Here is a 20,186-nt window from a genome sequence, read left to right as displayed (position 1 = left end):
AACCTAATCAGCTAGGACAAGTTCTGCTCGTCCAAATTAGTTTGGTAACAGTTCGGGCCGGACGAGCTCTGCTCCTCCAAAGCACATAAGGGGTTAAGCACACCCGAGACATGTTCATAAAGTGACAAAGCTTTGCTTAGTAGAAGCACAAATCTTGATTAAAAGGTATGAAACCTGAATGTTCTAGGTAGCGTCCTCAGCAATCACACGACTCTCCCAGCACTTCCTGCCATGGTTAAAAACATTTCTGGGATGCATTTTTTTTTTGGGGGGGGGGGGGAGAGAGATTAGCTAGCCCTTTCTCATTCCGCATTATGTCTCCTCTTAACTGGTATTGGTTTCCTTCCAGCAGAATTTTCAGCTTGGGAAATAGCCAAAAGTAACAAGAAGCCATGACAGGGGTCAGGGAGCCTAACAAATCATAGGGCTGTGGTGTTTTGTGTAGAATGTCTGAATACCAAGCGGAGAATGGGTGTATTGTCACGGGGTCCTGACGTGGACAAAGGGAGCAGACCGTAGGTCCAAGATGAAACTGTTTATTTGGTCAAACTTGTGGCTGGTAAACAGAAGGTGTGTTTCCTGTGTTCTTTTTTGAAGCATCGGGGCAATGCTTTTTGAGAGGGGAGCCATGGCACGCGCGTTCCTTATTTTCACTTTTGTTTTATTTGGCTTTTGCCCACAAAGCTTGTTAAAGAGTGCTCAGCGCAAACTGCACCTAATTGTTTGAGAAGGTTAGAGTTTATTGTATATCGTTCCATTAAAATTGTGTGCAAGATGCAAATATTCGAGTTTATTCCAGAGCTTGCGCGAAGACCAGTGACAAGGCTGTAATATTTAACGGCACATGTATCTCAGTTTATCGACGGCCGACGCTCTGTTTGCCACTATTGGTGCCAGTGTGTATTGCTGTAATCGGACCTTCGTTTACCGGAAGCTCGACACCAGAGCTCGATAAATAAACTTTTGAAAGCACGGAGTTCAGCGTCAGCTTAGCAATATATCTGTTGTTTAAATCGCAACCCCCGCCACGCTCATCGCGGAGTCCATGAAGAAGCAATGTACATCTCTCTAAGGTGATGTTTCTGCACAGTACCTATGGTGGTACTAAAGCAAACAATGCCACATTTAAGATATTGTAAAAAATAATGGAATCATTCCTCTGCGGTATTACCAAATAAAACAGGGGCATTATTCACATTTTATAGAGTCGTTTGAAATGATTTGTTGCTTTACGAAACTGTTGCTGCCAAGTTTCCTCGCTGTCTTCTATAGCTATGGCAACTATGACTCAAAGCAAAGAATCGAGAAGCGATCTGAGATTGACTTCACAAATTTTTATTCTTGTGCTGCCTGAAATACCAAATGTACTTCTCACGTCACTGTGCTCGTTATCGTGTTTGAGGTAAATGCCAATGCTTCATTGGACGTCTTGTTTCATCGAAGTAAAAGCACGTAGTGGACATTGTGTTTAAAAAGGGGGGGGTCATTGCATGCATTGTCGTTATTGCCTAGGTGATGTGCACGGTTAAGGTGGCGGGGACTAAAAGAGCTGCAGGTGATTTTTTTTTTCTTGCTTCGGCAACTTGCACTTCATGGTGTTGCCATAACTTCGTAAGCCCTTGTATATTCAACTTTTTCAAAGCGGGACCCAGTTTTACTGCAACAGGGGCCACTATCTCTATGAATGTATCTGTGCGAAGGCACTAGGCAAGAGGATTTTCTCTCTCCAGTGAATTTGAGTTAATAGCTTGCCAGACGTTGCTTGGTGGGTATCGGATGACATCACGGGACTCCGTCGCCAATGACGTCACAAGATCTGCTACACCCCACCACGGCTAACCAAGGTGTAAACATAGCACCAAAAGCAAGTTGGCGATGTCATCCGACTCGAAATCGAGCTGTGATAGCTCGTCTGAACTTTTCAGTGGCAAGTTCAACGATGATTCCAGCTGCTATCTGAGCGCGGAAGTATTGCTTTTTGCGATCGACCCACCGGCTCGTGAAGCATCTGACTTGTCTCTAATCGATTTCCCCATTGTAAGTAAGACTTTGTAATACAATATCGCAAAGTATAATTTTTTTTTTGCCGCTCAATAATAGTTTTAGCAGCGTCGCTTCAGTAATGATTACAATCAATGTAGTGATATTATATAGCTCATGTCGTTTCACAGTTTGAAGAACCTCGTACGGTGTTTTTCATGCAAGGTGTTCGTGCATCGAGTGTGAGACAAGCGCTTACGCAACAGGCACTTCAACCTGGAACATAATTCTAAGCCGGTCAAAATCTATTCTGTTGAGATGACGCAGCTGCCCCAATAGACACACTTCATAATAATCCCACACACACACAGGATTACCACAATTCACTTTAAAAAGCACACAACATTGCTTATTGTCCCCACTTGGTTTGTTTACCTTCGTACTGTGCCACGCTAGCAGGTTCTGTTGGTTGCGTTTTTCTTGCACCTCATCACTATATGAGGGCGCAACACAGCGCATAACGCAAAAGACCACGATTCCTACGTTGCAACACCCAAGTAATACACTCACTCACGCACATGTGGCAACGCCGATGCCATGGCTTTTGCGGGCGGTTAATCACAGACGCGCACATTTAACAAAACACACACGTACACATTCAGACTTCACCTTCGCCTCACTGCACACGAAGACTGCGACAATCGTCAATACTGGTCAACCTCACGCAATATGTTTGGTGCATCAAACCACGATCAAATCCGAGTGACGCACACAAAACAGATGTCAAGTTGCTGCTTCACGCTGCGGAAATGACGGAACGTGATGAAGCTGTGCCACTTCGGTGCACTTCAAACGCTGCAAAATTACAACCATCAGCATGGATTAACAGCCAGCGAGGACGACGGGAAGTGCAAGTGGATGAAATAGCTTTTTGTTGACGAAGAAAACACAGCAAAAAAACCAAATGAACGCCTGCTGATCTCTGCGTAGCGGCACATCGCCTCTCGTCACAAACGGTGCCATGCTGAATTCGTCATTGGTTCATCGTGACTGTTACATTATAGTAAAGAGCAGCCGCAGTTAAATGCGCATAATACAAATGGACAGCAATGCACTTTACTTTTTGTTCTTAGCTTGTCACCAACTATAGGACGTTTTTGTATGCTCCACGAGGCAATGAATAGACCTACACGACTGCCCTAGGTCAAGAAGATAGGGCGGCATTGTTTTGCTTAGCAGGCATCTGCTGTCATGAGTACCACAGCTGCTGCTCCGTTTCATCATCCGTGAGTTAGCATGTTAACACGATGAACACTGCTAGCGCTAAGCAGAGTTTCCCATGCAAACTGCCCTTACCTTGCTTATTCCTGTTGGTGCCGAGTGGGTCGGGTCACCACGCTAGCATACCTCATCAGGACCACTCTCAACTCTCTTCTGGATGGCACTCTTTCCCAGGCCTACAATGGGCTGGCTAGTGGTGCCTTTGCACGTGGCTTCTCGTTCACGCCGCAAAATGGCAAGTTGGGCCAGTTGGATTATGTTCATCATTAAAAATTTTGCTGAAGCGCACCAAAACTGAAGTTTTATAAGACAGAAAAAAGATATTGAAAACGGTTTTTTAACAGGGCAGTTATATACTGAGCATCAACCCATCGCGGTCTGTTGTCTGGCCCTGTCCCACAATGCAACACAATCACTGCAGTTCTGAGTTTTGGCACCACTGGGCAAGTTCTTTTGCAATTGATTCACGCGTGCATTTTTTTTTTACATCACCTGTTTTGTGTACAAGTAACTGAGTAACTGAAATTATTTTACTGTAGCTTTTACTCTAGTCACCATCAACAATCCCAATGGCGACATGGCACAGTCGCCAATGAATGCTCCTGTAGGCCGCTGGATAAAAAACACGATGCGGCCTGTTGTATCATGTCACCGTCAATATACGGGCGCGTCTGGGCAGAGTTGACAGTGTCAGCGCTTTTTTGGGGAAGGCGCTGACGCTCCACCCATCACAGCGGTTGATACTTCGTGTTTCAATGTGCTTGAGTGAGGATCTGTGCGTGTCCGTGTGGTTTTTTTGGTCTGGCCTCGTCATTCCTGGCCTCGTGGTTCCTGCGATCGAGTACAATGCTTTGGTGCGCGCGTGTGTGGCAAACGGTTTTTTAGTGGTGTGACGCCACGAAGGTTTTGTGCGCCGCTGAGCAGGTCGAACGCGAAAAAAGACGCTACATTTAAGCACAACGTATTCCCCTGCGATCTAGAGCTTCAAGAAGGGTATCACGATGTGTATTACTCGTAACAGAGCACTTATTTTTGTCACAAACGAGCGATGTAGCAGACGCACACCGCCGCCTCCAGACAAGAGCATCAAATCACCATTCCAATTGTTTTTTTCACAAGCACAAGCAACAAAACAAGAAAACAAGCATCAAAAAGCGTTCAGGGTGTCCCTTACCCTCTACACACGCGACAGCCAACCAGCACAGATAAGCAGAAATCGAGACATGAAAATGAGGCCTCTTTTGGGGGCGACCGCTTTGGCAGACGAACCGGCAAGACGAAACCTTTTTCCCTGGCTGCTGCCCTGGTACATGCTACACGCAGTACAATTATTTGTAATGTTTGCGAAACCGGGGAGGATCCAAACTAGAGGTGTTGGAGGGCATGATGGGTGGCGAACACCGGCCAAGAAGTTGTGATGTTTGAGCGGTGTGAGTGAGTCGTGTAGTGCAATCAGCAGATGTTAAATAATCGAGTTATGACGCCACTGGAGTACTTTGTTGAGTGTCGCCGGGAAGACGACCAGGGCTGGAGTTCGTTTCAGTGTTTCCTTGAAAGCATTTTTCGAGACACAATCGAAGAATTGTGGAGTACACGTGTATGGTGAATATTTGGGGCCGCTAAGTGTTCTTGCGCAGTTTATAATGCGTGAGATCGCATTTGTAGCGCAACAAGCTTGTTCCCGTAGTTTTAAATACCTTCAAAGTGATTTTGTGAGTTGTAATCAGTGCCTGCCGAGTGTGCAAGTTTGTGTGCTGCCTTTACTAAGAATACATATTTTGTTTGCGTCTTAAACTCTTGGTTTTTAACTCAGTTTTTGGACCACAGCTGGCTTTTTGGCGCACTATAAAACCTACTTTGGATTGTAGATGCTTTCGCGGTGCGTTTCAGCGGGCCGATACGTCAGCTCTTGGGATCTTCCCAGTGATTGCCTCCCCATGAACGGAATCACTGACCATTTTTATTGCAGGTGAGTCAAAAGGGGAGCATTCATGGAGAGTATTGGGGCCTATACTCTGAGAATGAATACCTATTATTAGGAGTATCTATTATATTATTAGATGTACCTATTACACCACATATGTGAACCGTTTGCCCTCCTAGGGCAAACTGCTCACATATGTGGTGTAGTAGGCACTCCTAATAACGATTCAGAATCCAGGGTGTCTACCAACTTGCTTTTTTATAATTCCCCAACTTTTCCAGGTTTTCTATGATGATTTGAAGCAAATTCCGTGACCCTCACCTCTGCTTGGAAAACTCTGTGCACTGGGAACCGTCCCTCGAGTAATAGAAAAAAAAAATCAGGCGCTCCTATAAAATAAGTAAATAAATGTACCACAAGTGCTCAGAATGTTCTGAGCATGTGTGATAAATATGGAAAAAGATGTATAATATCTGGCCAAAATTAAACCTCCGAGTCAGAGAATAAGCAAATTGGCTGTTTAATGTTTGGAAGAACCAGAAAGCAAACACACAATTTAAAATTAACTGCAGCTAAAAGTTTCAAGAAGCCCACGACAGTTGTACAATGCAGCCAAAGCTGCTAGAATACGTAGAAGTGGCACAATCTCGAGGCATCTGCGTAAAAGGAGCATGCCGGAGTCCGGTCAATTCCGCCACTGGAATATATTCTAGTTCATTATAACGGTTACAGCCCCAGCTACTTAGGATGTGGATTCGATTAGATAGACCTGTGTTTACTGATTTAACTATTTAGAATGTAGATTGGATCTGATGCAACACGGATTGCTGTATTTACTATACATTTGCATCCCCACCTAAATTGCACACCTCTATTATATACTTAGTTTTCAGGGAAAAAAAAAAAAAAAAAACACTACTACTCATGTATTCTGTGCACCTTGCATTGAACAATGACTAACAATGTCGCAAGAATGGAGTCATACTGCATAATTTTCTTTCTTCCGTTCTTATCTTTTCCATGATGAGCACATGTATTTTGATGTTGATTTCTCTGGGTTTTGATGCTTAGAGTTAAACAAAATCCTCAGGTACATACAATCAAATCTCGGGGTAGCGTTCAAAGTGATGACAGGAAAGAATCTGTGAGGGCGCAGCAGCTCCTTCGATTCCATAAATTTATCACAGATGCCAGCGGGTTACCTTCGTTTGTGTACTCTTCTATGAATATAAGGCTGAAAAGTAATCACAGATTTAATATTACCATCTCAAGAAACTCAAATGAGAAATTTAGATTAAATTACCCAACTCTACCATTGTAGTAAGGGTTGCAGCGCAAGTAGAAAGTACTGGAAAAAAGGCAAACAGAAGGCGAGGAATGGAAGCCTTCCATTCCTCGCCTTCTGTTTGCCTTTTTCCCAGCACTTTCCTGCTTGCACTGCAACCCTTACTACAATGGAATTTAACCAACTAGGCCAAATAGCCGTTCTTCTCCAACACTGCCCTTGAAATGCCAGCTACCAGCAATAAGTGTGTAGCTGAGGACATTAGCCATTGCATTGCCAATAATAATAATAATAATAATAATAACAATAATAAAAAAGGCATGACATAGCCCGATAAGCCGATGCTAATGGTAGTCCTAGCCAAACCAGAAAGCTTTCAAGCCGAGCCCAATCGCAGTCAAGACAAATATGCACAAATTTAATGACATGTGTTGTGGTTGGAAAGTCGAACATGGCGCATGATATGTAGAAGCAACAGACACCAACATAGTGTATGTACGAATATGGAAGCTAGGTAACGCTTTAGACAACGTGAAGGACAAGTTGCCAAGCGAAAATGTCCACTGTTTTTTTTTTTTACTTTAGGCTGCCACAATTCTAACAACCAATACATCAATGAGACCACTAATTTCAAGAAAAAGGTTACCATCCCACCCCCCACCACCCCTGATACATTATCATCGAGAATCGACCATCTACAAAAAGTTTGTCGCTGCTCAACAAAACGCGAATATGATGTCAGGAAACTACGTGACCTCATATGTCCTCGCTAAACATGTGGATTCTACAGGCCACAAAACTGCCTGGTCAAGTGTGCTATTATGGCCAAAGGAAAGCTTGCATCATGCATGCACCTGGAATACGAGCACGTGCAGACAACCGCACATATGCTGAACAGGAGGTATGGGACACTTCCTATAATGTAATTCCGGTGCTTATGTCATGTACTTAGGCTTACTCCATTTCTTTTTTTTTTTCATTTCATTTTATTGTTTTGAAGAAAAAAAAAAGACGAACAAATATACAGGCGAGGGTCTCAAAGTAAAAAAACTCTAGTGAGACGCTGTGCCTTTCTTATGGCTATTTTTCTGAACAAGGCTCCGTAGCAGGTGCCATAATGTCAGTAAACTTTGTATTCTTTTGGTAGGTGTATCTTTTCGCTGCTTCACTAAAAAGCAACAGTTCTGCACTGCTATTTTTTCACACAACTTTTAGCTGTTCACTGTAGTTAGAGCCGAAGGAGTGGCTTTTTACGCTTTGATCTATGGCAATGCTTATTTTTGTGATGGTCGCACAAGCTACAGACAGTTTCTATGACCAGGTTGCATTTTTCGAGATTCCCCGACTTTTCCAGAAGGGTGCAAATTCCCTGACTTTTCCAGGTTGGTAGACACCCTGAGAATCGAACCTGTGTTGTGCAGCTACGAAACCAGTTATTTGTGGCTTACTGTTTCACGTAGAAATGCGGGTGCAAGCGTGTTTCCTGGAAGGAGTGGTGGCGCAAGGACGGGTTTGGGGAGAACCAGTACCGTTCCACTGCTTCGGCAGCATGCAACAGGTTGCACTTAATTTTTTTATCTAGCAGCCATGGCTCCAGTATGCCTCACCCCCCCACCACCCTACCACGATAAGCATCAAATACCTGGTTGATTCTGCCATTGAAAACAAGCTGTATGCATTTACATAGTAGTGCCAACATTCACTACTTCCTCCTTGTGCAGAACCGCCTGGGGTGAAGCAGAGTGCAAGTCGCAGAGAGCCCAACAAGATTCCCTTGCCCACCTGTGCAAAGCCGAGTGCAGCACTGGTATGAAGGAACCTCAATGCATGCACAGACACACCCAGGGTAAACGCACATATTGTACAGTAAGTTTCCCAGCACAGTGATGGCGTGACCTCGGTAGGCAAGCCCAATGAACACATAGCAGGAGTCTCAAACTCCCGGCCATGGCTTAAAATGTAATAAGGTGTTGTGACACAGCTGAAGTGCATTATTTCTTCTTGCCTATGGCAATTTATAACGTTTTTTTTTCGGGTAAGCCATGTAAATGACGCTGCTATCAAGCATTTAATTTTTTTTTTCGTGAGCCCCCCCCACGCAATCAGTGTAAGTTAGAACATTACCATGAAACAGAAACTCAGTATTTCCGCATAATCATCCAGATTTAAGTCATTGAATAAATCTGTATGGATTTGTTTTTCGAAACCTGATGTCAAATCCCCATCAAAGATGACCCACATATGGAACATGGGAAAGGCCTTCTTTCAAACAGCAACATTGGGTGACATGTTCAAATTCTCCCTCTCTCCATCTTTCACTTTCCCTGCCCTTGTTGTACGACTAAAAGGCCTCAATGCAGCCCGCTGGCTGAGGTGGGTTTTAGACCCCTAAGCTATAGGGACGATTGGCTCCACACAGCAGCAAATACTGTGTTTCATTCTATTGCATGCAAATCATAGCTATAGTACAAACAGACCCCCATCACCAGAGCAAAGCTAGACAAGTCGTTAAACTAAAGATACTGATGTTCGCAATGGTAGTAGTCGGGCGATGGAAATCTTGTACTGCATGTATTTTATTAACTACAAAATATAATGGTATGTATCACATGTCTCTAATGTTTCTAGTCTGATTCTTTCCTGAGTGATTGTTATTTAAGTATGTTATGTAGTAAGTATATTACAGGATTCGTACAGTCAGTCAGATTCAATGTAACATGATATCTTTGGCAGCTATCTTTTCTCTGCTGCTTTTTTTGTTCATGAAGGACTGATGCCACGAAAGCTGTTTTTTTATTTTTTTTTTGTACGAACTGTGTACAAGGGTGTTGGGTCCTCTGTCAGGCTATATGCCTTTAGCCCCAACATCCTTTTGTTTCTTGTGTCTTGTACAAGAAAACAATATAACAAATTTTGAAACTGAAAAAATTGAAAAAAATAATTGAAGTAAACCATGATGCGTGCCTGCACACGTTTGTCGTGCAGCGAGTCAATCAATTTCGCACGCAGCTTGCAAACCATTTCTACTTCGGCTTCAGCACTCTCCTGGCAAGAGAAGTTGCGCCTGAAAATGTCCAGCGCCGACACTTCCTAAAGCAACGAGAACAACAACTGTGTAGCGCAGCAGAGCCTCTCTGCTACGCAGCCCCAGCATGGCCAGCACGTGACAAGAAAAGAGGAGCGTCTCCACGCGGAGAGAAGCAGATCGGCATTTGAGAAAACACCAACACTCCATGGCAGTTTTTTTTTTTTTTTTGCTCTCTTCGCACGTGTCGTTGAAAGGAGAAGAGTTACGTGGCAGGGACAGGAAAGGGGGAAGCATGGCACCAGCGCCTGAGAGAACCCCCTCTCAAGGCGCAGAGCCGTGCTCCGACAAAGGGCACCGGCTGCAGAAGATAGTGCCTTTCTCCTTTCCTTCAACCACACATTCATTCAACCCAGGGGCAGCTTTTTTTTTTGTTTCCTCTTTCTTTCTGGAAGGAGAATGGTCTTTACGTGGCGGGGTCGAAAAAGGGAGAAGCGTGACACAGGCGCGTCGCAGATCAGCATTTGAGAGAAAGCAAACATTCCATCGCAGCCTTTTCTTTCCTTTTCATTTCCTTCCCAGGCAGCGTTGAGGTGTCGCAGGTGCCGCCGTGGGATTGGGCGGGGTGCTGAGAGCATTTTCGAAGCGCGGTATGTTCGAATTAACAGTCGAAAGTGCTTGCGCGTTCGAACTACCGGATGCTTTCGCCCATTGGAATACACATAGCTTTGACGGGACCTCATCGTGAGTTCGAATTAAGCGTGCGTGAATTAACGAGATTCGACTGTACTATTCTTTCTTTCTTTTCTCAGTCAGTATGGCCTGGGGGAGGGGTACATATATATTTTTCAAATTCCACCACACAAGAATGGATGTAAAGTCTCAGAGTCATGCAGCAGGCTTGAAGCAAGGCACAATGAGAAGCATACATACAATGCAAACTAAAGCAGTTGTTTTGCCTCTTGTGCTAAGCATAAGTAAGCAAACTTACAATATGAACAAAATCTATTAGAGGCAGCATGATGCACATGCACATTCCAGCAGCAACAGCAAGCTCAGATACTTTTTTCCGAAAGCTCTAGTGTTTGCAAGTGATGCGGTTGTGATCTGGTGCTTGTGAAGCTTTGTGTTTGCTTGCTCCCAGCAACATCTGTCAACATCGGCACTAATCTAGCTGTACTTAGTTTTGAATTACCTATTTCAAAAGCTCTTGAAAAAAAAAAAAAGACCGTAAGACATTAGGCCCATCCAGTCTATTAATGCAGCTAATAACAGCAGTATGTCTACATATATGTACACAATCAGTTCAGCAACGAACTGAGAAAGACAGGACCTACGATGAAATAAGGTGAGAGTGACAAAGCTTTATTCCAAGCAGTGGCAGAGTGTGAAAACGATGTGTGTCAAAACCAATCTGTCATGTTGCAGTCGTCGTTAGAGCTTTGTACCAAGCTTCAAGATACTGATTGTGGTTATACCCATCCGCATTAGTAGTCTGCAAAAGTGAAGCTAGTTTTAGTGGCAGCACAAAGAAAAAGGTGAATGTGTCAAAGTTTTTGAAATATTATGGTAAACAGTGGCAAACTTTAATACCCCGGTCACACAGGCACCTGTAAATGTCGAGGGAGAAGCACTCCATGCGACATGGTCTCCCATATATCAAGGAAATTAAATGTAGCTTCTCATGAAACGAGTTCTAGTGAATGGCACTTTCTGCCAAAGGAGTCACGGTGGAAAGGATTACTTCTTGTTCCCAGTGGTCTATTGTGGAAAATGGTTGCTTATACAGAAAAAACTAAGTGGACAAAAGCAACAACACAAGAGCCAGCTTAAAAAAAACTGAAACACCAAATTGCCACAGCCAGAACATTAACACATAGTAGCGGTATTTTTCACATAAACATTCACAATGTGCATCGCTTTGAAACAATGCACCGACGCTCTATACCATGCCTCTCGGAAAGTCTTCATCTTATTCCACAGCCATCAAAATACTCTTTATTGCACTTCAACACTGTCGGAAGTCATAGCCCACTGGCAATACATGCAAGCAGAAAATGGTTCTTATACCGGTGTCACATGGGCACTTCTTATCACAATAGGGGCCACACCGGATTGGATTTCTTGCTCACAACGCAGTTGCCGCTGTGGCACCTTTCAACGTAGTCCGGATTAAGTTAGGCAAAGTCATAACTGAAATCGCAATCTGGCAGGCAGACCACAATCTGTGTCAATCCCAATCAGGCCTGATCGAAATTGAAAGTGACCACATAGCAGCGCCTCATCCGGATCGGCTCTGGTTGTATCAAAACTGCCAGTGTGACACCAATATTACTTGCCTGAACGTAAAGCCCGTGCCCATCCGAAAGAACAACTCGACTAGTAATGCAATTTTAGAGAATCAATGAAAACTTGCAGTGTGTTTGCCCCCCAGCACATATAGTCCAGAAAAGGCATACCAAAACAAAAGTGAATTTTCTGTCATGGCAACTCAGTCCACATCACTGCCAATAAGCTCACAGGTACATACGTTTGTGATGAAAACTGAAACAATTTGTTTTCATTGTAATTTCATTATAAATAAACGATTTACAATGCTTATGGTAGCATGATTAGGCATAAAATCTTGCATTTGAATAAAGCGCGTAGCAGTGCCCATTGTGGCTTCTGCCCAAAGGTAATTAAAGTGTTGTGGCACAATCTTTGATGGACAATATGAAGTTTATTAAAATTCACCAGTGCCTGTGGAACAGGGGTATTAAAATGATTAAAGAACAGCTGCCCTTCCAAGGCAACTATTCTTGCTTTTTTTTAAAAAGTTCACAAAGAGACACTCTACAACAATGTTACATTGAGTTCGCATACAAAAAAATTATTGATATGTGTGGTTTAACATCCCAAAAACACCATATGGTAATGAGAGACGCCGTAGTTAAGGGCTTGGGTAATTTCAACCACTTGGGGTTCTTTAACGTGCTCCCGAAGCTCAACACACGGGTGTACAGCATTTTCGCTTCCATCGAAAATGCAGCGGAGTAACTTAGCCACTAGACCACCACGGCAGGGCACACACACAAAAAAGAAGAACGTAGGAGTACAATAAAAACTTAAAGATCTGTCACTTTATTTTTCTTTTACTTGGTAAGTGATATCACAGCTAGACGCGCACATTACAAAGTTGAGCGAGTAGTCTTCATGTTGAGCAAGCACATATGCCAACTACTCGTTCTGCAAGCCATTCCTTGCACAGGTTTTCTAAAAGTGCAGAAGCGTTTACGGTTCAGTAACATCTTTTATTAAAAGAAATTGCTTGTGTTCTTGTTTTCTCATCAAATGCAGACAAATTCATTGCTACCAAGCAAATAGCAAGCAGGATAACATAGCAGAGGAACTGAGTTCAAGGCCATGGCGTGCCACAAGGGAATGTGACTTACCACAGCAGCAGTTCCCCCTGGTGGTGCCCCGTCACGATATCCACTTTCATAGGCAGCTGCAACACGAGAGGACACGAATGGAATCTCAGCAGTAATAGCCGTGGTCCCTGTTTATAAAATTCCTTGAATTTATGCAATTGCTATCGAAGTGCAGCCGCCGCACCCGAGATTGACCCCACATCTTTCGGGTCAGCATCCAAGCATCACAACCACTGTGCCACGGCGGCGCACAATCATCTTAGCATTAATGTCAGCTTGCTAAGAATTTTCAGTCGGTTCCAGCTGAAGTGTTGGTGCTGGCACAGCCCTGTGTATATCTGTGGGAAAAAACTTCTGATAATTCAAATGCATAGATATCCACAATGGTTAATTCAAACTCGGAACCCGTGGTTTTCATTGCTCCTTGCAGAAGTCGGCCCTAAGTGTGTTGCAAAACGAAACCAAGTTTACTACAGTCAATCTCTACCGCAACGAGCGCTGCTTCAATCAACTATTCTCTGTTCTCCATCAGCAGTCCATAAGAGTCAATGCACAAATATTCTCACCACAACAAAACTTTTTTCTTCTGCCATTCCACTTCAAAGAAAATTGATGATGCAATTCAATTCTCGGATATTTATTGTTGTGCATTAAAGACAATCTTGAACATTTTAATGCATTTTCAGAACCTAAAAATAGATCTTTGAGGTCTAAAATCTGCGTTGGCAGCTCCAGGAACACCACGGTTTACCATGTCTAAGGGCCACCATTACTTTATAGCGATGGCAATGAGACTGCCCTGCTTTTGCAATGGTTTGCTTTTGAGCCGCAGACAATCTAAAACTGACCTGCTGAAGCTCAGTCGCTCAGTTCATAAACTACAGGCTGCTGCTGAATGCAATCGCAGACCAATGTCTTTTCCAATGCAAATGCTTTTGATTCTTTTTGCGCTTGGCCAGAGTGGTCACTGGTCACAGTGGCTCTTCATCTGCGTTATCGCCAAAATCAGCCAGCTGCAACTAGTGCATGATAAGAATAGCATAGAATAAGACGTAAGTAACCACTTCATGATACCACACCTTTATCTCGGCATTGTCAGATATCTTTTGACAGCGGACAGCTGCTGGTGTTGGAGCGTTAGTGCAACTGCAAGGTTCGTTCAAGAAAGCCATTGTGGCCACTCTTTAAGTGTGCTTTTCACTATGGGGTCGCTATGCATGTGTGAGAATCACATCATGACGCTGCTGGGAATGAAAAAGAAGTAGCCGACACTTTATGAGTTTTGAGAATAAAAGTTCCTTGCTAAGCGACTTCTTTTTTTTCGATTTCACTACAACGAAATTTTTTCTGTGCCCTATAAGCTTCGTTATAGTAGGATTCGACTGTACTACAAAACCACAGCAATTCTCCACAGACGAAAATTCAGACGCTGTACTGGAGCCCTTCAGCAAGCTGCAAACTGTGGTCATGGATTCGTGTCAGAAGAAATGCAGGCATATGCAAATTACTAATTATTTTTATTAGGAGTGCGTAAACATAAGAATATACAAACACGAATCGAATTTCAACTTCTCGAATAGTTCGATTCACAAGTCGAATCTGAAGTATTCAATTACTCAAATACAGTAAAAGCTCGTTAATTCAGATTTCACGGGACCGGAAAAACTGTCCGAATTAACCGAATGCCGAATTAACGAATGAACAGGGAAAACAACATTTAAAATCAAGCTGCAGAAGCATACCTTTATTTTTTGAAGTATTTTGTAATTGTTGTCTGCGTTTTCGCGCAGATTCCGGCTGACATCACAAATTTTCTTAACTGTTCCAAATGGCCAACAGCACGCAAGCTGTCGGGAGTGTTCAGGCAAGCGTCCTCTAATATTAACAGCGCCTCCGAGACTTCCCGTGAGGTGCGATGAGGTCGCGGCTGTATCTCCTCGCATGATTCTTTGTCGGAATCGTGGTCTTCATGGGCGCCGGTGACATCTTAAATAATCTCTTGATCGGTCAGGAGACCACTCGAGGCGACACCATGATCAATCGCGATGTAGTCCTGAAAGGTCACATCTGTGAGAAGGACAGCTTTGAAATTTCAGTTGGGCAGTCATCGTCGGTGGACTCGGCTGACACCTCCTCAATGCCATCGTCAGCTACTGCTGCATGCTAGGGCCCCACAAAACCGCTGTGCCGAAAACAGTTGGCGATGACTTGCGGCAGAGTGTTTTTCCACACGTGGGCGATGATGTGCACTGCGCCGAGTAAGTCCACTTGATACAACCAGAGTCCTTCAATGCTTTTCTGGTCACGAAACTCCGCCCGAAGGTTGATATAGGGACAAAATCTGTCGCTAGAGGCGCCACCCGTCGTATGGGGGCCACAAGCCGCCGCCACTGCTGGGCTTGTATGCGCACTGCGGCCGACGTTTCGACGCGATTATGTGTGTGCTGTTCTTCCTGTTACCTTTTTTTAAACGGCTCTGAACGCATCAACGCCACCAGATAAATAAGTTGAAACGGAATCCAGTGTCGACGACGAATGAGAGCTGTTTACTTTGGAACGCACGCGTAGTTTACTTGGAAGTGCGGGCCCACCTTATAAACAGCAGTGCAAAAAAAGTGTTCTCACACCGCGCGATTACGCATTGTGTCAATAATTGTCTCATAGCCCAATTATATGCATACTTACGATGCCTCGAAGCGGTACTTGCGAGCTATAGCTCGCAAGTGTTGAAAGACGATGCTTATGCTCCATGCTCTTGATGCGAGCAGCTACTGATTGATCTGCTCGACAACATGTTTGTATTTGCGCCCGGCCAAAGGGCGATTATGTTTATGCGGTAGGTGAGCTTTATATTCTGGTAGGGCTGCTAATAGGGGGAGGAAGGTGAACGAAATGAAACACGACTGGGTAGTACAGGAGCAATCACATTGTTTTATATCCGGCTCGCCTCTCGCGCGCTACTACCCAAGTATTCAAATGAACTGAATAGTTGAGCCAGAAGTTTTATTCCAGACCTTTCAATTGAGTTTATACCCAAATGCATCGTTGTTTTTGACACACGTTTGTGAGCGCCGATCGCTTTTTTGACGCGGGAACTTTCGATGCCGAGGGCTTTCGCGACCGCTCTAAACGTGCCCAACATTTGATTGATCACTTCTTTCCACGCAGTTTACACGGGACACCCGCCGCTTGACGTTTCCTCGTGTTTACTGTTTAGGGCATTATTATTTACCGGCCGACAACCCATGATTTCTCCGGGAACGGAAGTACAGCAGCCTAATTTGGAAGTTCCTTTTGATGCCAGTGCTAGCCGCTTGGCCGCCTCTGCCACTACCGAGGTACCTCATCACACATTTGTTTTTATTTTTTGGGTGGGAGGGGGGGAAGGGCGGTTATGATTTAAGGCATGCAATAAATCTTAAATTTGGTGCTAATGATACGCCGCTTAGTAGGCAGGTGTGTACTTATGAATGGGAGATTAACATATGGTGCATGTAATGGGGAGAAAGTTGAAAAACATTTATTTACACAAAATACACTGAGAACAACACTTTGGAGAAGAAAAGCACTAGAAACTATTGCAGCTGTTCTGAGCAATGTTACACAATCTGTGACTCTACTGTACAATGTGTATTTCGTTTCATTAACAGCTGCACTCTGCCTTAGCTCACTGCCTAAAATAAACTGTATTTGAATATACACTATTTACACTATATGCAGATAAATATGAATAGTACGAAAATATTACAGTGTAATGTATACAAGATATACAACACTATATACAAATGGGAAGGCGTGCTCACATACACAGCCATTGTGCTTAACACTGTGGCTTCCACCCACCAATTGCAGGGCATGAACTGCGCACAGTTGCCCGCGAGGCTTTGTTTTTTTCTCGAGTGAAGAAATGTAATCTACATCCCAAAAAAAAAGTGTACAACCTCAGCTGTTGTCCCTAAAAAGTGCAACAGACAACCTACTTTTGCTGACGCTGTGCGGCTGTCGAGCAAAATGCCTTCAACAATCCTCGCGTACACGTCACCGCATGCAATGTTTTGCACCGTGTACGTCTCTACATGTTCTTCAACAATTTTCAGGAGAGCAAGAAGACGGCTGCTAGGTACTTTGAAATAGCCCCTCGATTTTGTTTGTGGCTTTGTCAGGTACGCCGGGAGCCCGTCAAAAATTCTTGGAACGGCGTTCCTGCGAAGCCTCGGTCTCTCTCGCTGAAGCGACACGACCACCCCGTTCACGATGTGCTCGTCGGTTCTCACAACGTCGCTAGCATCAAAATGCTTTTCGCACACCCGAACGTTCTTACTTTCGAAGCTGAAACCGCCAGCTTCCAACCGCGGTATAGCTCGCTTCCATTTCTCTCGGAGTTCGGCGCTACTTGGGAAACGGAAGAGCGACGCCTTTTCTTTGTTGCTTCGGTATCCGGAGCTGCAACCCGTCACACAGCACGTCTTAGGCATTGTTCATTCGAATTTTCATGCCGTCCACCTTGAGCACGGTGCACTGGCACATGAAGTTCGCGTTTCGCTGATGCAGAAACCGCGAGCTGCCACCACACAACGCCTTCGGGATGCCGCCGCGGCCAGTGCGTTCCGCCGGGCGCAGCGGGGCGATGGCCCTCCTAGGACGGCTTGCGCCGCGTAGCGGCCGCTCTTGGCACCATATCAAGCTCTCCCATAGAGTGACGGAGAAGTTTCGTGACCAGAACGGTATTAAGGGACTGTGATACAACTTTGCAGCTTCTGAGCATAGGATCATTCGCTCTAGCAGGTGCTTGCGGTACTTCGACTTCACGTAGTGAATGATACCTGGTCCATCGGCTGAAGAGCAGACGTAGTGTTGGGCGGCAAAAAAACTACTTTGATGCTCTTCAGTTCGACTGTACAGTTATGGGCACTGCAGTTGTCAACAACCATAATTATCTTGCGGTCCTTCGACGTGAAGTGCCGGTCCAACTGCTGCAACCAGCCGCGAAAAATGTCCGATGTCATCCATGCCTTCCTGTTCTCTGTGTACTCGACAGGAAGGCTTTTGACGTTCTTAAAACAACGTGGCTTAAGCGCCTTCCCGACGACAAGTAGTGGCAAGCGCTCCGTGCCAGTCATATTGGCGGCAAGAAGCACAGTTATCCTTTGCTTGCACTTCTTGCCACCAATGCACGCGTCCCCTTTGAAAGTCACCGTCTTGTCGCGCAGAGCTCTGAAAAATAGAGCAGTTTCATCTGCATTGAACACGTCACGTGGTTCATATGCGGCGATGTGCTCCAGCAGCTTCACATTTCTCCACTCGGTGGTCACGCTTTCGTCAACACTGGCCTTTTCGTCGCACACACACCTGAAGACAAGTTCGTGTCTCTCTCGAAACCTCGCAAACCACCCTTCTGACGCTTTGAACGATTCAATGTTCATCATCGCAGCGTACTTCTCACCTTGCGCCATGATGAGAGGTCCGCTCAAAGGCAGATGCGCGTTGCGACAGTCAGTAATCCACCGGAGCAAAGCTTCTTCGAGCTGGGGATGAGCTGCGGCTCGCAACCGCTTTCTAGAGGCATGAAACTTCTCGCTTTCGAAGGCTTGTCGAATCTGTTGTTCATTTTTCACGTACGTTCCCAACGTGCTCCGCTTCACGTTGTACTTGGTCATAACCTGCTGTCGCGATTCGCCTTTCTTCAGTGCTTCCGAAATTTCCACTTTAGTCGCCAAGTTCTTCGCGTCATAGTTCTGCCGCTTTTTCGGCGTTGCCATCACTGTAGCGATGGTGGTGGCATGCAAATACGGTCACAATGGAAGAAAAAGAGAACTCCGCAAGAAGAGATGGTTCCGACACGACAATACAAGGGAAAATGGCGTCGGAGGCGCTGAGTGGAGAAGAAAGAAGGACGCTGCGATCGCCCCCACTAGTTGATGATGATGGCGATGCCACTCAGGTTTTGGTTTCACTCCAGTGGTGCCAGCGCTGCTTTATCACACTTTTGTGTAGCAGCAGCCGTCAGCATTTGTCCGAATTAAGCGGTGCAGAGCCGAATTCCGCACGAAATAACGAAGGTTTGGTCCCATAAATTAACATGCACTTTGGCCGGGACCAATAGAGCCGTCCGAATTATCCGAATTTCCGAATTAACGGGTGTCGAATTAACGAGCTTTTACTGTATTCGATATATTCGGCGAGCCTGGTTGGCGGGTAATATGCTAAACACAGTCTCTGCACTAGGCCATAATGGTCTAGTGCACGACTCCAGGTACACAAATGCCACAAGCCTGAAAGCATGCAGATTACATTGTGATCGTGATACACGGTCGGGTCACGAAACTCCACTAAGGCAGCTTTTTGATCGCGCTGCTCACACAGGCTGCACTTCGCCTCACTTCCAACGCATGCAAAATACACTTGAGAGGAATCACAGACTGCAATTCGCGAGCACAAACCGAAAGCGCGCCGTTACGAACTGCTAAACAGAAAACATCGGGTGGCGGCTAGGGCCACTTAGCCCCACTGCGGTGCTCAGAATGCCTGCTTTGTGTTAAAATAGAGTAGGAATACCTAATTTACTTACTGGAGTTAAGAACAAAATGAATTCCCAACATCGGGAAAAAAAAACCTGGCTGCGGAATTCCTCCATTCCCATAATTTTGCCCGGCCACACAGATTTCTGTCTGGGTAAGTCTGCCTTTAAAAAAATTAAATGAACCAGTGAAGGATTTCATTTTCACTCATTCCTTCTTCGTAGCCTCCACGCGCAGCCGGCATTCGTGCCACGTTTCGGCCGCACAACCAATAAATGTCTCTAACTTTCGCAAATGGGATAGAGGTGGCACTTCTCCGTTTACCGCGCTACCCCGCACGCTCCGCGTTGCAGCGGTTGACGTCATTTCGCCGAGCAATCTGAAACCACAAAGTCCCTCACTATCGGAAACCATGCCGACATGTCCTGCTACCGAATTGTATCTGTGCGAGCTGTCTGAAAACGTAGTCCCGACAGTTCTGCTGGTCAGGGGCAACTTGAGTGAATGAAAAGTGCCATTTAGAAACATTTCGTAAAGAACGCGACCGAGGAAGCAACGTGCAAAAGCTGTGACATGAAACTCCAAACTTCATCACATACGACGACGCCACTTGCGAACCATCTCAAGAACAAGCATTTTTTTTGCACAGTGTGCTCTTGAAAGATAGTGCGAAGCAAGGACGACTAGATGGAGCACAGCCGCACATAAAAGTGCGCTGAAGTCGGGGAAAACCTACCACAGCGCGAGAGAATGGCGATGA

At 45.0% G+C, this 20,186-nt stretch overlaps 1 protein-coding gene across 2 annotated transcripts in view; it reads right to left on the bottom strand.

Moving 5' to 3' along the window:
- LOC119175082 (splicing factor, proline- and glutamine-rich) overlaps positions 1–20,186 on the bottom strand; it is a 65,583-nt gene that overhangs the window by 6,669 nt on the left and 38,728 nt on the right. Inside the window, exons 6-7 of one of the 2 annotated variants that reach the window (XM_037426303.2) lie at positions 12,930–12,985; positions 10,840–10,990 (exon numbers count right to left, since the gene is read on the bottom strand). In XM_037426303.2, coding sequence (XP_037282200.1) covers positions 10,913–10,990; positions 12,930–12,985 — 134 coding nt within the window. In that variant the 3' untranslated portion in view covers positions 10,840–10,912. Of the gene's footprint in view, positions 1–10,839; positions 10,991–12,929; positions 12,986–20,186 lie in introns of those variants that run through there. The other variant, XM_037426302.2, reaches the window with a different exon arrangement.

This window comes from Rhipicephalus microplus, chromosome 5 (assembly GCF_043290135.1).
Source record: "Rhipicephalus microplus isolate Deutch F79 chromosome 5, USDA_Rmic, whole genome shotgun sequence".
Classification (NCBI taxonomy): Eukaryota; Metazoa; Arthropoda; class Arachnida; order Ixodida; family Ixodidae; genus Rhipicephalus; species Rhipicephalus microplus.
This window is presented reverse-complemented; position numbering and strand designations above follow the sequence as displayed.